The sequence below is a fragment of the Ranitomeya imitator genome, chromosome 2, assembly GCF_032444005.1.
Source record: "Ranitomeya imitator isolate aRanImi1 chromosome 2, aRanImi1.pri, whole genome shotgun sequence".
NCBI classification, from domain to species: Eukaryota; Metazoa; Chordata; class Amphibia; order Anura; family Dendrobatidae; genus Ranitomeya; species Ranitomeya imitator.
This window is the reverse complement of record NC_091283.1, coordinates 229,549,297-229,568,218: the sequence shown is the minus strand read 5'-3', so window position 1 is coordinate 229,568,218 and position 18,922 is coordinate 229,549,297. Positions and strand designations below refer to the sequence as shown.

General features: G+C 47.8%; 1 protein-coding gene across 5 annotated transcripts in view; it reads left to right on the top strand.

The window, feature by feature from the left end:
* Positions 1-18,922, top strand: part of PHKA1 (phosphorylase kinase regulatory subunit alpha 1) — a 452,411-nt gene that overhangs the window by 213,770 nt on the left and 219,719 nt on the right. For all 5 annotated transcript variants that reach the window (XM_069748675.1, XM_069748674.1, XM_069748673.1 and 2 more), the window contains 4 exons: positions 272-416; positions 2,930-3,008; positions 3,148-3,227; positions 5,122-5,292. In XM_069748675.1, coding sequence (XP_069604776.1) covers positions 272-416; positions 2,930-3,008; positions 3,148-3,227; positions 5,122-5,292 — 475 coding nt within the window. The remainder of the gene's footprint in view (positions 1-271; positions 417-2,929; positions 3,009-3,147; positions 3,228-5,121; positions 5,293-18,922) is intronic.

Below are 18,922 nucleotides of genomic sequence, written 5' to 3'. Positions count from 1 at the left end.
TGCACAGACACACATAGACACGTCCAAATTAGGTATATTGATAGGAGTTGCCCTGAAGATGTGCTTTTTCTTTAAGGGGTTTTCTCAAGTTTGGAAGTGATTCCCTAGTATATAGGATAGGGGATAATTCCCGATTTCTGGGGTCTGACCTGGGCTCTGAAGAGATGGCATGACCATATAAACGGTTTGGTGGGGTTAATCATTGACATGATGTAAATAAATAGTGATGAATGTCATGTGGGAATCTTCAACATGACCTGTTCCCTTCTAGTTCATAGATCAGCAACAGTTCTACCTTGCTTTGGACAACCGGATGATTGTGGAGATGTTACGCACAGACCTATCCTACCTGTGTCATCGCTGGAGAATGACTGGACGACCAACCATCACTTTTCCGATCTCCAGCACCATGCTTGGTAATGGCGTCCATAAGCCCGTATCACTCCGTACAATGAATACAGCAGAAAAGGTTGTATGTTCTCTGAGTATACAGCACATTATCAGATGCTGCTGTTTGCATTTTCTCTTTGTATACAGCAAGATAAAACATAGAATCTTTGAAACAAACAAAAAAAAAAGGAATGGCACAAATGCTCTGAAAAATAGACCTGTTAATAGTTTATTTCTGTCAATTAACAAAATGCAAAGTGAATGGACAAATGAGACATGTAAATCAAATAGATGAAAACCCCAACACGAGTGGTCTCAGAAGGCTTTACTGGTGGCAGACACATGACTTGTGGCAGCGTTCACCTTTTCTTCTCCAGACAATCTCCAGGATGTCCCCAATAGTCTGAAGGGGGCTTCATCATAGAAAATAGGTCTGCGGTCCAATCCTTGTATTTAAAACAGCATGCCAGCCTCTCCTTGATCTTTTTCTTAGAAGTGTTGTCTTTGCTGCCATGACACCTGGCGGCCTCCAAATGTCTTGGCCTCACTGTTCTTACAGATGCATTGACACATGCTTGCTTCCATTCCAGGCGTTGAGCCAATCCTGGCTGGACTTTATTGAAAGCTCTGACGTCATCTTCACATTAGTTGAACCTATCTCTTTGAAATGATTGATGAGCCAATAGTGGATTTAGGGCCAATGTTGCAAGTAGCAACGTCCTTGCCTGTAAATCCCTCTTGATGCAATATACTATTTTCTGCACATGTTTCCATGGAGGTAACATTTATTAACAGAAGACAATGATTTCGAGCACCAGCTGCCTTTTGAAGCATCCAGTGTGCTTTTATCACCCTCATGCTAACTGAATCATAACAGCTTTCTTTTTTCTTCAACATTTTTTTTCCTTAAATTATATTCGTAAGTGGAAATGGGCATTTTTTGGTAAAGTTAATTTTGATGTCAAGGAATGACTCTGGTATGAAAAGAGGTCAAGTTAATTGCAAAAATTGCAATCTGCAGTTAATTCAGATTGCCGCTATAAAAACTGAAGCAGCAAACTTTGTGAAAACCAAAATTTGTGTCCATGTCTACATTTTGGCCTTGTCTGTAGGCTTGTGCAAATCCTTCTGTCTCTTTGTGGAAGCCTACACAGACTCAATGCTTGTTACAGGCTGTGTGATTCCGGATCATGGCTGCCAGATTTCTTGTCACAGGTCATACACCATGGCAAGGCTGAGCACGGCAACAAGACACAATGTATATAAGCTTCATCACGAAGGCAAAGATTTCAAAGCAGATGGGTTTTCAGATGTGCTCTTCAAGCTTTTCTGAAGAAGCGCCAAGTAATGGGTAATGTTGACGACCATAAACACAGTGGTCAGTCAAGGAAAGTGGAAGAAGTCCAACAATGCCATTAGCTCAGAACTTGCAGAAAACAGTAGGACCCTTCGCGACCATCTACTCTAAGGGGAAGTGTGGTCAGCAGTGGTCTTCATGGGAGAATTGGGGCCAATGAGCCATACAGTCAACATGGAAACAAGCCAGGCACAAAAGCCTGGGAACTGGGGTGCAGAAAACGTTATAAGGTGCTCCGGACTCTCCTGATAAGTCAGATTGTGAAATATTTCACTGTAACAGAGGGGAGTTTGTTTGCTGAATGTTCAATAATAATTGTAGGCAACAGTGAAGCATTGTGGAGGCTTTTTGCTAGATTGAGGCTGTATTTCAGCAAGTGAAGATGGGGACTGGTCAGGATTAATTGTATCTTCAAGGCTGAGAAATCCAGGCAGATACTGACCCATCACGTAATACCATTAAGGAGGCGACTGATTAGCTCAAAATGTCTTCTACAGCCGGACAATGACCCAAAACATCCAGCCAATGTCATTAGGTAGTAACTTCAGCGTAAAGAAGAACAAGCAGACTTGGACGTGATTTATCTGCCCCATAGAGCCCTAATTTCAGCTACCACATCAAGATGAGCCTCCCAGTGGGTCCGTAGCCTAAAGGTTTGTGTGCCGTGGGCCTACTTCCATCATAGCAACACTGCAGCGTCATGGCGGGCAACTTGGTCCCTCCCAGCACCTGTCTGCTATTACATGACGAGACACAGGGGCTGTACAAGCCTCTTACACAGGAGATCCGAGGACACTTCTCCGACAAGTACACGTGTATCAAGAAGAAATGATGATCACACCCAATATTGATGGGATGCACATTTCTGGTTACTTCATTGCATTTTGATATTTGATAAGAATGAGATATTTTGTAAAGCTTCTTACTTTGCAGCATTTTCCGCAGCTGTCTATTCACACTGATACATGTACGTGTGTAAATCAATAAACGTACCCATATTTGTGTATAACATCTACAGCTGTATCCATCCACCTGGTCATCCATTATACATAGACCCTAAGGTTTCTCTAGGAGCATCCTGCTGATACAAACCTCACTAGAGAAACCAGTAACAAGCCTGTAAGATGTGCGAGTGGCGAGATCCCTGAGCAATATCTTCTCATATGTTTCCCATCATTGCAGATGCGTCCGGCACCAGTCTGGATCCCACTGTACTCGCCACTCTCCGGAAGCTCCAGGACGGATACTTTGGTGGTGCCAGGTATAACATGGCTTCTTTTTTAGTCGTTTCAGTATCGTACCGTCTGAGTTGTGTAACATGGAAGGAGCTGGATAAAATGTACAGTGGCCGTGCAGGGATTTGCCATCTCTGATGTGTTTATTCATCTGTGTCATTACAGAATTCAGACTGGATGCTTGTCAGACTTTCTTACCACATCCTGCTGCAAACACCTTAGTTTCATGGATTCTTGTGTAGAGGGTAAGTTGTGCAGTGGTTAAGTGTCAGCCTCGGGGGTCAGACAGTCATAGTGCAGGAGTCAGATTCACCCCTGCATGTGTAGTGGGTAAGTGTCCTCTTCAGGGGTCAGACAGTCATAGTGCAGGAGTCAGATCCACCCCTGCATGTGTAGTGGGTAAGTGTCCTCTTCAAGGGTCAGACAGTCATGGTGCAGGAGCCAGTTCCACTCCTGCATGTGTAGTGGGTAAGTGTCCTCTTCAGGGGTCAGACAGTCATAGTGCAGGAGTCAGATCCACCCCTGCATGTGTAGTGGGTAAGTGTCCTCTTCAGCGGTCAGACAGTCATAGTGCAGGAGCCAGTTCCACCCCTGCATGTGTAGAGGGTAAGTGTCCTCTTCAGGGGTCAGACAGTCATAGTGCCGGAGCCAGTTCCACCCCTGCATGTGTAGTGGGTAAATGTCCTTTTCAGGGGTCAGACAGTCATAGTGTGGGAGCCAGTTCCACCCCTGCATGTGTAGTGGGTAAGTGTCCTCTTCAGGGTTCAGACAGTCATAGTTCAGGAGCCAGTTCCACCCCTGCATGTGTAGTAGGTAAGTGTCCTCTTCAGGGGTCAGACAGTCATAGTGCAGCAGTCATATCCATGCCTGCATGTGTAGTGGGTAAGTGTCCTCTTCAGGGTTCAGACAGTCATGGTGCAGGAGCCAGTACCATCCCTGCATGTGTAGTGGGTAAGTGTCCTCCTCAGGGGTCAGACAGTCATGGTGCAGGTGTCAGATCCACCCCTGTATGTGTAGTGGGTAAGTGTCCTCTTCAGGGGTCAGACAGTCATGGTGCAGGAGCCAGTTCCACCCCTGCATGTGTAGTGGGTAAGTGTCCTCTTCAGGGGTCAGACAGTCATGGTGCAGGAGTCAGATCCACCCCTGCATGTGTAGTGGGTAAGTGTCCTCTTCAAGGGTCAGACAGTCATAGTACAGGAGTGAGATCCACCCCTGCATGTGTAGTGGGTAAGTGTCCTCTTCAGGGGTCAGACAGTCATGGTGCAGGAGTCAGATCCACCCCTGCATGTGTAGTGGGTAAATGTCCTTTTCAGGGGTCAGACAGTCATAGTGCAGGAGTCAGATCCACCCCTGCATGTGTAGTGGGTAAGTGTCCTCTTCAGGGGTCAGACAGTCACAGTGCAGGAGTTAGATCCACCCCTGCATGTGTAGTGGGTAAGTGTCCTCTTCAGGGGTCAGACAGTTATAGTGCAGGAGTCAGATCCACCCCTGCATGTGTAGTGGGTAAGTGTCCTCTTCAGGAGTCAGACAGTCATGTTGCAGGAGCCAGATTCCACCCCTGCATGTGTATAGGGTTAGTGGTGCAGTGGGAAAGTGTCAACATCGGGAGTCAGACAGTAATAGTGCAGGAGTCAGATCCATGCCTGCATGTGTAGTGGGTAATTGTCCTCTTCAGGGGTCAGACAGTCATAGTGCAGGAGTCAGATCCACCCCTGCATGTGTAGAGGGTAAGGGGTGCAGTGGGTAAGTGTCAGATATTGGTGTAGATGCACCTTATGCAGCTAATGGGGGCGGATGCGCCGTGTGTGGCCATCAGGGGTGGATGCGCCGTGTGCGGCCATCGGGGGCGGATGCGCCGTGTGCGGCCATCGGGTTCGGATCCACATCAGAATCTGCACCTGTAGACACATCCATTATGTAGAAAGCTGAGGACTTGCTAATGCTGAGAGCTGTTCTCTCGTAGTGTGTTGGTGTGCCGTTACCGCCATCTTTTGGCCAAGGACAGAGGTCGTTCCATGACATTGCCGTCTTCATCTCTCACAGCGTCACCTTCCCTAATGTCATCCTTCATTGCTCTAATCTTGATTTCCGTGTTTGTTGTCACTGGTATTTTTTCATACAACCTTCTTTTTCTTGCAGAAGACTCAGAGGATGAAATAGCTCAGTATCTCGGCCATCTCCTGGGCACCGCTGCCCCTCGGCCTACGGCGCTTGCTCAGAAGGGAGGATTGAACAGATTTCGCGCTGCAATTCATAGCACTCGAGATCTGATATCTCTTCGATCAAAAGCCAAGAGTCTGAATGTGCAGAGTGAGAGATTTTATTACATTTTTGCTTTAACATCATTAGAAGGACATTTATACTGAAATGTTTTCTATGTGCAGCGTTAACTTTACTTCTTTGGAACAATTTGTGAGTTTTCCTATTTCAAAACTGAGGTTCTGGAATAGCAGTCATGGTGCAGATAACAATGGCCCTAGTGCTCCAAAGCGACTACGCCTGAGTTCTGGTGAGCACCCGTTCTCTTTGCCCCTGTTCCTTTCTTTTGCCCCGTTCTTTTCTTCTTGACATTGTTCTTTTCTTTTTGCCCCCTTCTTTTCTTTTGCCTCCATTTTTTTCTTTTTGTCCCCGTTCTTTTCTTTTGCCCCCGTTCTTTTCTTTTGCCCCCGTTCTTTTCTTTGGCCCCGTTCTTTTCTTTTGCCCCCCGTTATTTTCTTTTGCTTTTCTTTTTTCTTTGCCCCCGTTCTTTTTTATTTTGCCCCATTCTTTTTTCCCCGTTCTATTCTTTTGCGAAGTTTTCTTTTCCCCCATTATTTTCTTCTCCCCCTTTATTTTCATTTACCCCATTATTTTCTTCTGCCCCCATTATTTTCTTTTGCCCCTGCTTCTGTTTCCCCCGCTTCTTTTTCCCACTCTTCTTTTGCCCCTGCTTTTTTTTGCCCCAGTAGCCTTACATAAGTGACATGGTGCCTGCAAACAATTGCAGCCTAGTTTGTGCTCCACAATGGCTCAGCTGAGGGCGGTGTCTGTCCACTGATATGGCATTTGACTCTACTGGGAATCTTCCATGAGGGTCTTGTTCCTTAAACTAGTTGCCTGCATGCTGTCAAAATCAGTTCTGATGTTTTTCTGCATCTAGCCGTAAATCTCAAACCGCAAAATCAGTGTCTCTAAGGAATCTGCACCATCGTGTAGTAATAGACACCTCCCTGGACTCAGGCGCTCTGCACAAACATATGTAGATCATTGCTGGAGGGCTTCTCTAATTGTCCGACATAGATAAAGGCAATTTGTTATAAAAATGTCTCCAATACTTGTCTCAGGTCAGTTTCAGTGAGAAGCAGACATAAGATCTAAGTATTGGTGGCATCTAGTTACATCACACACCTCTCTGAAGGCGTCCTCCAATGTGGTCCACGACAAGATCTAAGTATTGGTGGCATCTAATTACATCATACACCTCTCTGAAGGCGTCCTCCAATGTGGTCCACGACAAGATCTAAGTATTGGTGGCATCTAATTACATCATACACCTCTCTGAAGGCGTCCTCCAATATAGTCCGCAACGAGATCTAAGTATTGGTGGCATCTAGTTACATCACACATATCTCTAAAGACGTGCTCAAATGTGGTCCACGACCAGATCTAAATATTGGTGGCATCTATTTACATCACACACATCTCTGAAGACGTCCTCCAATGTAGTCCACGACAATATGCAAGTATTGATGACATCTAGTTACTTCACCCACATCTCTGAAGGTGTCCTCAAATGTAGTCCACGACTAGATCTAAGTATTGGTGGCATCTAGGGTTGAGCGAAACGGATTGGACAAATTCAAAAATCGCCGACTTTCGTCAAAGTCGGGTTTCATGAAACCCGACCTGACCCTAGTGTGGGATCGGCCATGAGGTCGGCGATCTTCGCGCCAAAGTTGCGTTTCGTATGCCGCTTTCAGCGCCATATTTCAGCCAATGAAGGAGGACGCAGAGTGTGGGCAGCGTGATGACATAGGTCTCGGTCCCTACCATCTTAGAGAAGGGCATGACAGTGATTGGCTTGCTTTCTTCGGCGTCACAGGGGCTATAAAGGGGCGTGCACGCCGACCACCATCTTACTTCTGCCGATCTTCGCATAGGGAGAGGTTGCTGCAACTTCATCAGAAGAAGGGATATAGTTAGGGAGGGAAGATTAAGCCCCGAAACTGCTTGTGCTGTAGCGATTTCCACTGTCCAACACCACCATTTGTTTGCAGGGACAGTGGAGGCTATATTTTTGTGCATCAGCGCTGTAGCTTATTAGGCTGCCTTATAAGGCTCCCTGATAGCTGCATTGCTGTTTGCACGCTGCTGTGCAAACCAACTGCTTTTTTAAAAGCAAAAATCCTGTTGCTCCTTTCTTCACAGATATCTTGTTTATTTGTCCACACTTTTGTGTGCAGCAGTCCTTTTTATTGCTGCCATACTTTTCCTGAGATCATTGTAGGGAGATTGAAATTGTACTACAGTCCTTGTATTTTTTCATATATCTTCCAGCCACTTTCTGCCACTTAGGTTGCGTTGTTTTATACACTGGGACTGAGTTTTGGTCAGTCTCCCCCAGAAAAGGGAGTTTCAAATTCTCACAAAGTGGATCTACTGCAGTCCTGTTAGTGTGCTGTATGTCAGCCAGCCACTTTCTGCCACTTACATTGCGTTGTGTTATACACTGGGCCTGAGTTTTGGGTCACTATCTATATATATAATTGTCTAAGGGTTTTTCCGTATGTCTGTCTGTCCTGGAAATCCCGCGTCCAATCAGCGACGAGCACAGCATCGATGTAGAAATCCCACGTCTCTGATTGGTCGAGGCCGCCAGGCCTCGACCAATCAGCGACGGGCACAGCGACGATGATGTCATAAAGGACGTAGACATCCCGCGTCTGATTGGTCGAGGCCGCCAGGCCTCGACCAATCAGCAACGGGCACAGCGACGATGATGTCATAAAGGACGTAGATATCCCACGTTTCTGATTCAGCGACGGGCATAGTATCGACGTAGATGTCATAATGGTTGCCATGGCGACGATGATGTCATAAAGGTTGCCTCGACCAATCAGCGACGGGCACAGTCTGCCGAGAATTCTGGAATCATCATTGTCCATATACTACTGGGACATGCATATTCTAGAATACCCGATGCATTAGAATCGGGCCACAATCTAGTAGAATATACTTGGCACACTCTCGTGAGTCTGATGCAATAGGGTGTTTACTATAATACATACAGTATCACAATGTTCAAACGTTTTGGTCAACAAAGGACCTTCATCAGTGTGCTCGAAAACAGAATAAAGTGCATAGACAAAATACAAAGAAAAATTACCAAAATAAATTAAGTATATACAAGTAATTACATTTGGTCATCTATTATAAATTGAAAAGCGGGAGAAAAACATCCTAACAATATAGCTTCCATGTGCCATATGAGGAATAAGTACATAAACTTAATATAGCCATTTTCTGCCACTTAGATTGCGTTGTTATATACACTGGGCCTAAGTTGTGGTTCAGTCTCCCAAAAAAAAGAGGGAGATTTAAATTCTCACAAAGTGGATATACTTCTATCCTGTTAGTTTGCCGTGTATCAGCCAGCCACTTTCAGCCACTTACATTGTGTTGTTTTTTGCACAGGGTCTAAATTTTTGTTCAGTCTCCCCCCAAAAAAGGGAGATTTAAAATCTCAACACGTTTATATACACCTTCTACCTTGTTTTACAGTACCATATAACGGTTGTTATTTTGGTTAGATTTTCCAAAAAATGAGGAAGTCAGGTGTAAGAGGCCGTGGGCGGTGGTTGCCAGCTGGTACTGATGGTGGTGGTGGTGCATCTGGTGGTAGTGGCAAAAGCACAATAGCACCTAAGGCTGGAGGTGTTGAGCCAGCATCATCGTCTGGCTACACAAGACCTCGAAGGATCCCTTATCTGGGAGTAGGAAAACGGCTTTTAAAGCCGGAGCAGCAGGAAAAAGTTTTGACTTTCCTTGCTGACTCAGCCTCTAGCTGTTTCGCCTCCTCTTCAGAAAGTTCCAAATATAAAAGCAGCGAGTCGTCAGTGGATGCTCCCAGTCAGGAACAAGACATTTCCTTGTGTCCTTCACCCAAACCAAAAGTGATGGATGCGTCAGGTGACACTACAGGTTACTCCATGGAGCTCTTTACACATATACCGTGCCTGGGTTAGAACGGGAAATTGTTAACTGACCATTACAAGATGAATCGGACATGGATTGCACTGATGCACAGCCACAGCTAGATTATAATGCTGTTCCATTGACTCAGATCACTACATTGCCCTCGCAGTGTACTGAGCCAGAATCTGACCCTGATGAGATTATGGTGCCCCGTCCCGAACGCTATAGCACCTTACACGGTGACGCTGAGAAAGGTGCACATGACATTGAAGAGTAGGTGATAGATGACCCAGTTGTTGACCCAGATTGGCAGCCATTGGGGAAGAGGGTGCCGCTGCCAGTAGCTCTGAAGCGGAGGAGGATGATCCGCAGCAGCCATCTACATCGCAACAGCTGTCATCTGGCAGGCCCGTATCAGGCCAAAAATGTTTGTCAAAAACAAAAACCGTTTAAGGACAGCGTGGCCATCCGGTGAAAGTAGCACAGCGTGCAATGCCTGAAAAGGTAATCCATAGTAGGAAGAGTGCAGTGTGGGAATTTTTTAACCAAGATACGAATGTTCAGTCAAAAGTTATCTGTAAGAAATGTTCAAAGACCTTTAGCAGAGGGAAGAATCTTCAAAGTTTAAATACCAGCATGCACTTGCCAGTCTGGACTAACTACAAAACGTCCAGTACCGTTGGTGCACCTGCTCAGAATGAAGGTAGTCAGCAACGCTACATTGCTTCCCTCACTGTAAGCCCACCGGTTAGGACACCACCAGCAACAAATGTGGAGGTATCTTCGCAAGGCCAAAGGAGTCAGTGAATCACAAGGTTCTTGGTAGGAAACACTGTATGTAGGCCAACATCGAGAATACCATCACCAACCCTCTCTCAATCCGCCATGTCCACCACCACCACCACCACCACCGCTAGTTCCACCATATGCACCTCCAGTCCAGCTCACCCTACAAGAGACTCTCGTTAGGAAAAGAGAGTAGTCATCCTCTCATCCACGTACACAGGGTTTGAACACCCACATTGCTAGACTTCTCTTGTTAGAGATGATGCCCTACTGGTTGGTTGAAAGCGAAGCTTTCAAAGCCCTGATGACCTACGTAGTACCATGCTATGACCTACCCGGTCGACACTTCTTTGCGAGAAAAGCCATCCCAGCCCTCCACCAGCACGTAAAAGACCGCATTGTCCATGTTCTCAGTCAGTAGAAAGGTGCACCTCACAACAGATGCATGGACCAGTAGGCATGGCCAGGGACATTACGTGTCCATCACGGCACACGGGGTTAATGTGGTGGATGCAGGGTCCACAGGGAACAGCCATAGTGGGACAGTTCTGCCTAGCCTACGGTCTAGGAAACAGTTGGCTGTAGGCGTGCGCCACCCCTCCTAATCCTCCAGAAGCGAAAGCTTGGCCACAGAGCGCAGTCGCACGACCACTCCATCCGCAGCTGCCAGTGTTGCACACGAGGTGTCCCATTATCGAACAGCTAGTGGTAAGCGTCAGCAGGCTGTGTTAGAAATAATAATAATAATTTTATTTATATAGCGCCAACATATTCCGCAGCGCTTTACAAATTATAGAGAGGACTTGTACAGGAAATAGACATTATAGCATAACAGAAATCACAGTTCAAAATAGATACCAAGAGGAATGAGGGCCCTGCTCGCAAGCTTACAAATAGAAATGAAGTGTTTGGGCGACAACAGACACACCGCAGAAGTACTGGCCCAGTACTTGCAGCAAGATACTCAGTCATGGCTGGGCAGTGTACATCTTGAGGCAGGCAAGGTAGTCCGTGATAACGGAAGGAATTTTATGGCTGCCATAGCCCTTTCAGAACTGAAACACATTCCTTGCCTGGCTCACACCGTGAACCTGGTGGTGCAGTGCTTCCTCAAAAATTATCCGGAGTTACCAGCCCTGCTCCTGAAGGTGCGAAGACTTTGCTCGCACATCCGCCGGTCACCCGTACACTCCAGCCGTATGCTGAACCATCAGCGATCGCTGAATCTTCCCCAGCACCGCCTAATAATCGACGTTGCAACAAGGTGGAACTCCACACTGCACATGGTTCAGAGGCTGTGCGAACAGAGGTGTGCTGTGATTAGTTTGAGGGAGGATACACATACACGGGCAGTTAGTTGGATGCAGACATGGAGTTGTCGGGTGTGCAGTGGTCGAAGCTCCAAGACCTCTGTCAAGTCCTTCAGTGTTTTGAGGAATGCACACGGCTGGTAAGTGCAGACTACGCCATCTTAAGCATGAGCATCCCACTAATGCGTCTGCTGATGCAAAGTTTGACGCACATTAAGGAGCTGGCGTCTGCAGCCGAGGAGGAGGGAAGCCTTGATGACAGTCAGCCATTGTCTGCTCAGGGAACTCTTCTGGACGAGGTGGCGGATGAAGGGGAGGAGGATGATGGGGATGAATATTTATGGGAGGAGGATGCTTCTCAGGGGCAATAGAAACTGATGGCGTTGCATGGTCAGGTACAGGATTTTTGCGGGACACGTGATGTTGATTAGCAAGAAAGTGCTCCTCAACCCAGCACAAGCAGTGAATTGACACCTGGAACATTGGCCCACATGGCTGAGTATGCCTTGCGTATCCTAAAAAGGGACCCCCGCATTATCAAAATGATGACCGATGACTATTACTGGTTGGCCTGCCTCCTGGATCAACGATATAAAGGAAAATTACAAAATATCATGCCACATGAGAACCTTGAGCAAATATTGGCTACCAAACAAGCAACTCTTGTAGACCGTTTGGTTCAGGCATTCCCAGCAAACAGCGGCGGTGATGGTCCTCACACGAGCCGTAGGGGGCAACATGGCAGAGGTGTTAGTGGTGCACAAATCCGAAGTGGCGTTGGACAGAGGGGTTTTATGACCAGGTTGTGGAGTGATTTCGCAATGACTTCTGACATGACAGGTACTGCTGCATCGATTCAAAGTGACAGGAGACAGCATTTGTCCAGTATGGTTACATACTCGCAGGTCATTCCCCTTTCATTACTGGGCATCTAAAATAGACACCTGGCCTGAATTGGCAGAATATGCATTACACTAGCTCGCTTGCCCTGCTTCTAGTGTGCTGTCAGGAAGAGTCTTCAGTGCTGCTGGTTCAATACTGACCGAAAAAAGGACACGTCTGGCTACCCAGAATGTTGATGATCTAACCTTCATTAATATGAACCATTCATGGATTTCAAATTATTTTGCCCCACCTTCTCCTGCTGACACGTAGGTTGCCTGAAAAAGTTTTACTTTTGGCCTCCTCTTACTGACTTCTCCAATTCCTCCATTTGCAGCTGCTGAATGTCCACCACAGGCCATTTTTATACCTCCCTAAATGAGCTGACTCCCCCCCCCCCATAGGGCCGTGTTCACCACCTGGCGCAAGCACCCGTGCGAGTGCCGTTTGCCTGGACAGGTGAGTGCGCCCACTCTTGGGCGACGGCACTGGAACAGGGTCCCTCATAGTACAATGAAGTGTCTCTGATGGTGGTGGTGCACAACCAACGTCAGACACACCGTCGTAATATGAGGGGCCCTGTGCCAGTACCGCCGCCCACGAGAGTGTGTTCCCCCCAGCTCGAACAGTGCTCTACCACTTGCAAAACTTACCTCTCCCTGCTCCACCACTGTGTAGTCTGTGCTGTTAAATCCTTCAATGGCACTGCCAATACAAATTTGTTGAAATGATAGATAGTTAAAATGTACAGGGGCCCTGGCCTCCATTTAGGCCAGTTAATACTTTGCGCCAACTACCACTGTCTGCTACTCAGCAGAGGAGCCCACCCCAGTACCTAGCTATGCCGTCTGTTTAGCCCTGTTACCATTTTTGAACTGCATTTAGCCTACTTTTTTTATTTTGGGCCTACTAACTCTGTCTGCTCCCCTCATTACAATTTTCCTCCACTTAACAAAGCTATGCCGCCTGTTTAGTCCTGTTACCAATTTTGAACTGCTTTTAGCCTACTTTTTTTTATTTTGGGCCTATATCTGTGTTTCTTCCTCATCCTGCCCATTGCCCAGCCACTGCTAGATGAGTCTGTTGGTACATTGACCCAGACCACTACATTCCCCTTGCACTCTACACAGCCAGAACCTGACCAAGCTGAAAGTCAGGTTCCCCTTCCCGCATACTATACCACCTTACACAGGGACAAAGAGGAAGGTGCAGATGAAAGTGCAGGTTCCTTCATCAGGTGGGGGGGGCATACTTGTTGGCACTGGCACATGGCCCCTCATAGTACGCAAAAGTGTCTCTGGCAGTGGGAGGCGCCACCTGCCGACAAACACACCTCCGCACTATGAGGGGCCCTGTGCCAGTGCCAACTAGTGGGTTCCCCCTGCTTTCTCAGGATCACAGTACTTGCAAAGTTGAAATACTTACTTCTCCCTGCTCCACCTCCGTGACGTATTCCGCGTTTCCTGGGCCCACGAAAATCTTGAGCCAGCCCTACCCCTAAATGGGCACTGTAGGTGTTTTCCTGTCCTGCACTCACTGCCGACTTTGATTCTCCAGTGACTTGCATTGAGTTTCGTGTTTCGGTCGGCCCCCGACTTTTCGCAATAATCAGCTGATTTCACCCGACCCGACTTTTGACAAAGTCGGGTTTCGCGAAACCCGACTCGATCCTAAAAAAGCAAAAGTCGTTCAACCCTAGTGGCATCTAGTTACATCACATACATCTCTGAAGACGTCCTCCAATGTAGTCCGCGACAAGATCTAAGTATTGGTGGCATCTAGTTACATCATATATGTTATGGAAATTTGGTTTGGGTAAATCTATCCCTGTGTGTGCTGCGGCCGTTCCCATGCAGGAGGGGGCTCCCCTTGCAACTAGATACAGGCGAGCTGAAAAGTAGCCTAAAGGTCTCTGCTTTCCCCCCTGAAGCTATGTCAGGACTCCAGTAGCAAGGCCTTTTTTTTACATCAGGTAGAGACCGAATGGCTTCTCGTAGTCAGGTAGGCCTGGTGCTGGCGCTGAGATTACAGAGCCTTTTAACTTCTTGAACGAGCTGAAGGCTGCATCTGTCAGGAGGAACGGGGTTACGTTGACGCAAACATACAGAGGCTACATTAGGACTGAGTCATCAGGGATCCAGACTCTGCAATGCGAAACTAGACCAAGGAAGGCCTGTAGCGCCTTTGGAGTTGTTGGAGGAGCCATCTTCTCCACTGTGGTCTTCCGGTCATCTGTCAGGTGTTTTGTCTGTTGAGCAATACAGTGTCCCTGGAACGTAACTCGCTTCAGACACCACTGGACTTTGTTCTTTGAAACCTTGCAGTGCTGCTCCGCCAGGTAGAGTAAGAGAGACAAGGAATGGTCTTTACACGTGTCAAAGTCAACTGCACAAAGGTGTAGATTGTCCACGTATTGTAGCAGGGTTACTTCTGCATGTTCTGTGACCCAGTTGGTGAGCACTGTGGATATTGCTTTGGTGAACTGTGAAGGGCTGTTCTGGGCCCGCTGTGGCATCACTGTCCATGTGTGCTGTTCCCCCTGGTGCATGAAGGCAAACAGGAATTGGGCTTCCGGATGAAAGGGAACACTGGAGAAAGCATTAGCCAGGTCGGTCACTGTGAACACTTTTGCAGTGGAAGGCACATTTGAGAGCAGAGTGTGCTGATTCGGCACAATTAAAGTTTCAAACGCCGTGGCGTCATTCACAGCTCTCAGGTCATGTGCCATTCTGAACTTGGCTGACTCCCCTTTTACATTCTTTTTCTTGACCAGGAAAAGCGGAGTATTGCAAGGCGATGTGCAAGGAACAATGATTCCATTTCCGTGTAGACCTTCAGTTGGTCAGAGACAGCTTGACTCTAGGCGATGGACATGGGATACTGGGCCTTACGAGGGTACGAGATACCTGGCTTGAGTGACACCCGCACTGGGGCAACTTGAGGTTTTCCCATGTCCTGGGGTCCCTTAGACCATAGACTTTCTGGTACTACGTCCAGTACCTCCTTGGGTAGGCCTCCGTCGGTTGTTTGAGGTTCTTGTAGGACCACCAGCATGATTCTTCTTGGGTCAGGGATGAAGAAAGTATCACGGTCCCATCTTCCTCGAACACTGGCCGTCTTCAGCTTCTGCAGTAGAACCGCTCCCAGCAGGTTGAGTAGCAGGTCCCTGACACCACAAACTGGGACAGGGTTGAGTGTCCTGGTTGAGTGCACACGCTCAGAGGCTTTGTAAGCTGAGAATGTCTGACTTGACCATCAATGCCCATGCGAGACACAGAGGATTCTGATAGGCAGGTGGGATCTGGGAGTTCCACATGTTCTCACACCTCTGGCTGCACCGGTGTGCAGAAGAAAAGATCTGACCATCCACTTTCAGGGTAATTTGAGGTATTGGTCCTGCAGATGGGGTTTTACATGTCAGGAGCGTAGTGTCTTGAGGATCTGGTCTACCCCTGTGCTATGGATGGGGTACTTCACTGCTTTCTGTACTTCTTCCTTGACCTGTTTCTCTGGACCAACTCTTGGGTTGCATGGGTGCTCTGCACTGGTTCCAGAAATGGCCAAACTTGCCACAGTTGCAACACTTGACACTTCTTCTGTCTTTGTAGGGTGGTTGCGCTTCCCGGTCAGTGTTCACCAGCGGCCATCTTTTGCACTCCTGGTTGACGCTCAATCACTTTGGCTACTGTGGACAACGGCATGATGGGCACTGTAGCGGCAGCGGGGTCCTTGTTTCACAGGGCCTGGTGGTAAGATGCGGCCTGCAGGTGTGTCCGCAGCGAGGCCCGGGGTGCCATGAGACCGGCGGCTGCATCCAACCCGAGGTCTTGGGGCATTACAGGGGCTGCGGCTGCATCTGCCACCACTTCTTCCCTTTGCTAACCTTATTGAGGTCTTTGTCTCTGCTCTGGAGTCTGCAGCGGTTATTCCGTTGTGTCGCTCGGCACTTTGCAGCATCTTCACTTCTGGCTCCCCTTCCGGCGTTCTCAGCAGCGCGGCACCCATTTCCTTCTTCGCACTCTTTCCAGCTGGCTCCGCCCACGAAGGTACGCCTTTTTTTCCCTCGCACTCTTCGTGGCGCTATAATGGCTGCAATTTTGGCAGCAATTGGCAATAAACAGTCTCTTAAGCGCACATGGCCCGTTTTGCTGGGTCAGTCCACTGCTATTGACCTGTTCTCAGGCCTAGCCACTATCGGTGGTTTCCTGATTGGCTGTCTCAGTCCATGCAGAAAGCCCTGTGCCAACATTTGCCTGTGTACCTAGTCATGAATGGTGAAGCCCAAGTCTTGGAATACTTCCATTACTCTGCCATGAAACTTCTTTACAGACTCAGTCTTGTCTTGTCTCATGTCATGTAAGCTGAGGGCTTGTCCTGCCAATCTGCCTTTGGCCCACTCTCTGAGCTGTTCAGTTAGCTGTGGCCCTGACTCCCAAGCGTGTACATCTAATTTTGCTGGAAGTTTGAATTGTTCCTTCATGATTGGCCAGAGTGCATCACCTGCTTTTATTTCCATTCATGGCCCACAGATCATTCCAGGTGGCTGCATATGTTTGCTGGTTCTGCTACATTCTTCAGTAAAATGGCATGGGATGCATCCCTGGGTCTGGGAGATTGTTGAGAATGCTGGTCACCTGACTTGGGATGAAGTGCACATAGTGTCTCTATCTGCCCCTGCATTCTTAGTGCCTGTGGTTTTCTTTTCCTAGTACTGGGCAGCATGTATAATGTTCCCTCTTCATCAGAGAAATAGTTGTGATAGCGTGTACTGGGGTCATACACTGGCTGATTTTTGGACTTAGAAGTTGCCTTTTTGTGTGAGGATGTCTCCCCCCTTGCTGAAGCATAGGCTTATGGTTCTATGTTGGTGTGAATGTAGGCAGCTCTGACCGGTGCTGAAGTTGTACATTATCAGCAGATGGTGATGTCAGTCCTCCCCCCTATGCACCCAGGGCTGAGCTGTCTGCTGCCTGATGTGTCTGGGGGTTGCCTACTGCATTGTGTGTAGGGGGATTTTCACCTTCTTTCCCCCATATCACAACTGGCAATGGCTGGACTGTGCTTGTAAGCACTGAATACAGAGGCACCACACTAGTTGAATTGAAAGTTGTCCCAGCCGACAACAAAGAAGGAGGGTGTGTAAAAGGAGGAGATAGGTGAGGCAGAGAAGAAAGAGGAGGAGGAGAGAGGTGTGGTGCAGAAAGAGAGGTGGAGAAGATGGGAAGTTTGGAGGAGAGAGAAGAGGAGAAGATGAGAGGTGTTAAGCATGTGAAGAATTTTAGAAGGTATAAAGTATGTAGGATTCATGAGAATGGCAGACTTCAAACTGCAGAATGGCACGACTTATTGAGAAAGGAAAAACAGACCTTTAGGCTACTTTTCAGTTCGCCTGGATCCAGTTGCAAGGGGAGCCCCCTCCTGCATGGAAACGGCCGCAGCACACACAGGGATTGATTTATCCAAACCAAATTTCCATAACATCTGGTGCCCCACGTTGGGCACCAGATGTTATGGAAATTTGGTTTGGATAAATCTATCCCTGTGTGTGCTGCAGTCGTTCCCGATTTAGACTGAGTATTTTGAGTGCTCAAGAATGAGACTGCACACCATTGTGACAATAACATTCCACCAATACTGATGATTTATTGTACATATATCTACTATATAATTGTCTAAGGGTCACTGTGAAGGATTACCCATTCCTACCACGTCACCAATCCGTGACGTCACTACCCAGGCCCAGCTCTCCGGCGCCCCCTTGGTCTCTCAGGTCAGTAACGGAACTGCACCTAGAGCAAATGGCCACCGGGGAGACTGCCCTGTTACCCACACTGGGTATTCTAGGATTCGCAATCAGAGTAAAAGGATCAGCCCAAAATTAATTTATGATTTAATTGCCTTAAGGGCGCACTAGATAATTACCAGAAATATACAATCACAATATATCAAGAGTTACAGTCAGAGTACAATATAACAACAATAATCCAAGGCTGAAAGTATAAAGCTGGGGGTCAATTTACCAGGTTGAAGGTCGCTTGTGGAAGCCGGGGGGGCATAGCATTCCGCAGGTCCAAAAACTTAGTTGCCGGGCAGCCCCCAGAAAGCATGTGCTTGCTCCCCCCTCTGGCTGGCTTACCCTGTTCCTTAAGAAATCATCATCATGTTCTTCTGTGGAGTGAGAGCCTCCCAGTGACCTCAGCTTCTTCTTATACCTGGCTGAGCCCCCCTGCCTGCAGCTGGGTGGGCTTAGCAATCTCCACCCCCTCTGTCTCCCTGCAAGATTTATTCCAATATCTAATAAATGGGATAACTTCTCTCAGGATGATCGGATCAGCACACGGGCAGTACCAGCGCCTGTGGTTTGTTCTGCCGGTCGTACCGGGATCAAACCTGGACCCATTCGGTCCCTGTGGGAGGCTGATCCCTATATCTCGGGTTTCAGACCTTCCACCGTTACGGGAGTCACACTGTTGGATGCACAATTTCTTTAGGGTAAGGAGAATATTTTTTATGAGCCTGTACCTCGGACGATGTGTCCATAATTCACAATTCCATGTTGGAGACGGTTTGGCTGGGCTGCCACAATAGATGTGTATCCAGTGGCCACTTGGCATGCATGTTTTAATTAAGCCCCCAAGCATTTCCAAGCCCCCTGGTGGCGTGGTTTCCTCATGGGGCTTTGAACTACCGTCTACAGTTTACACTGAGCTCAGCCCGTTAGCATACTAATAGGAACTCTATTCATTAGCAAAGGTGGGGGCCAGGAGCACTCCTGTGTCCAGGAGACA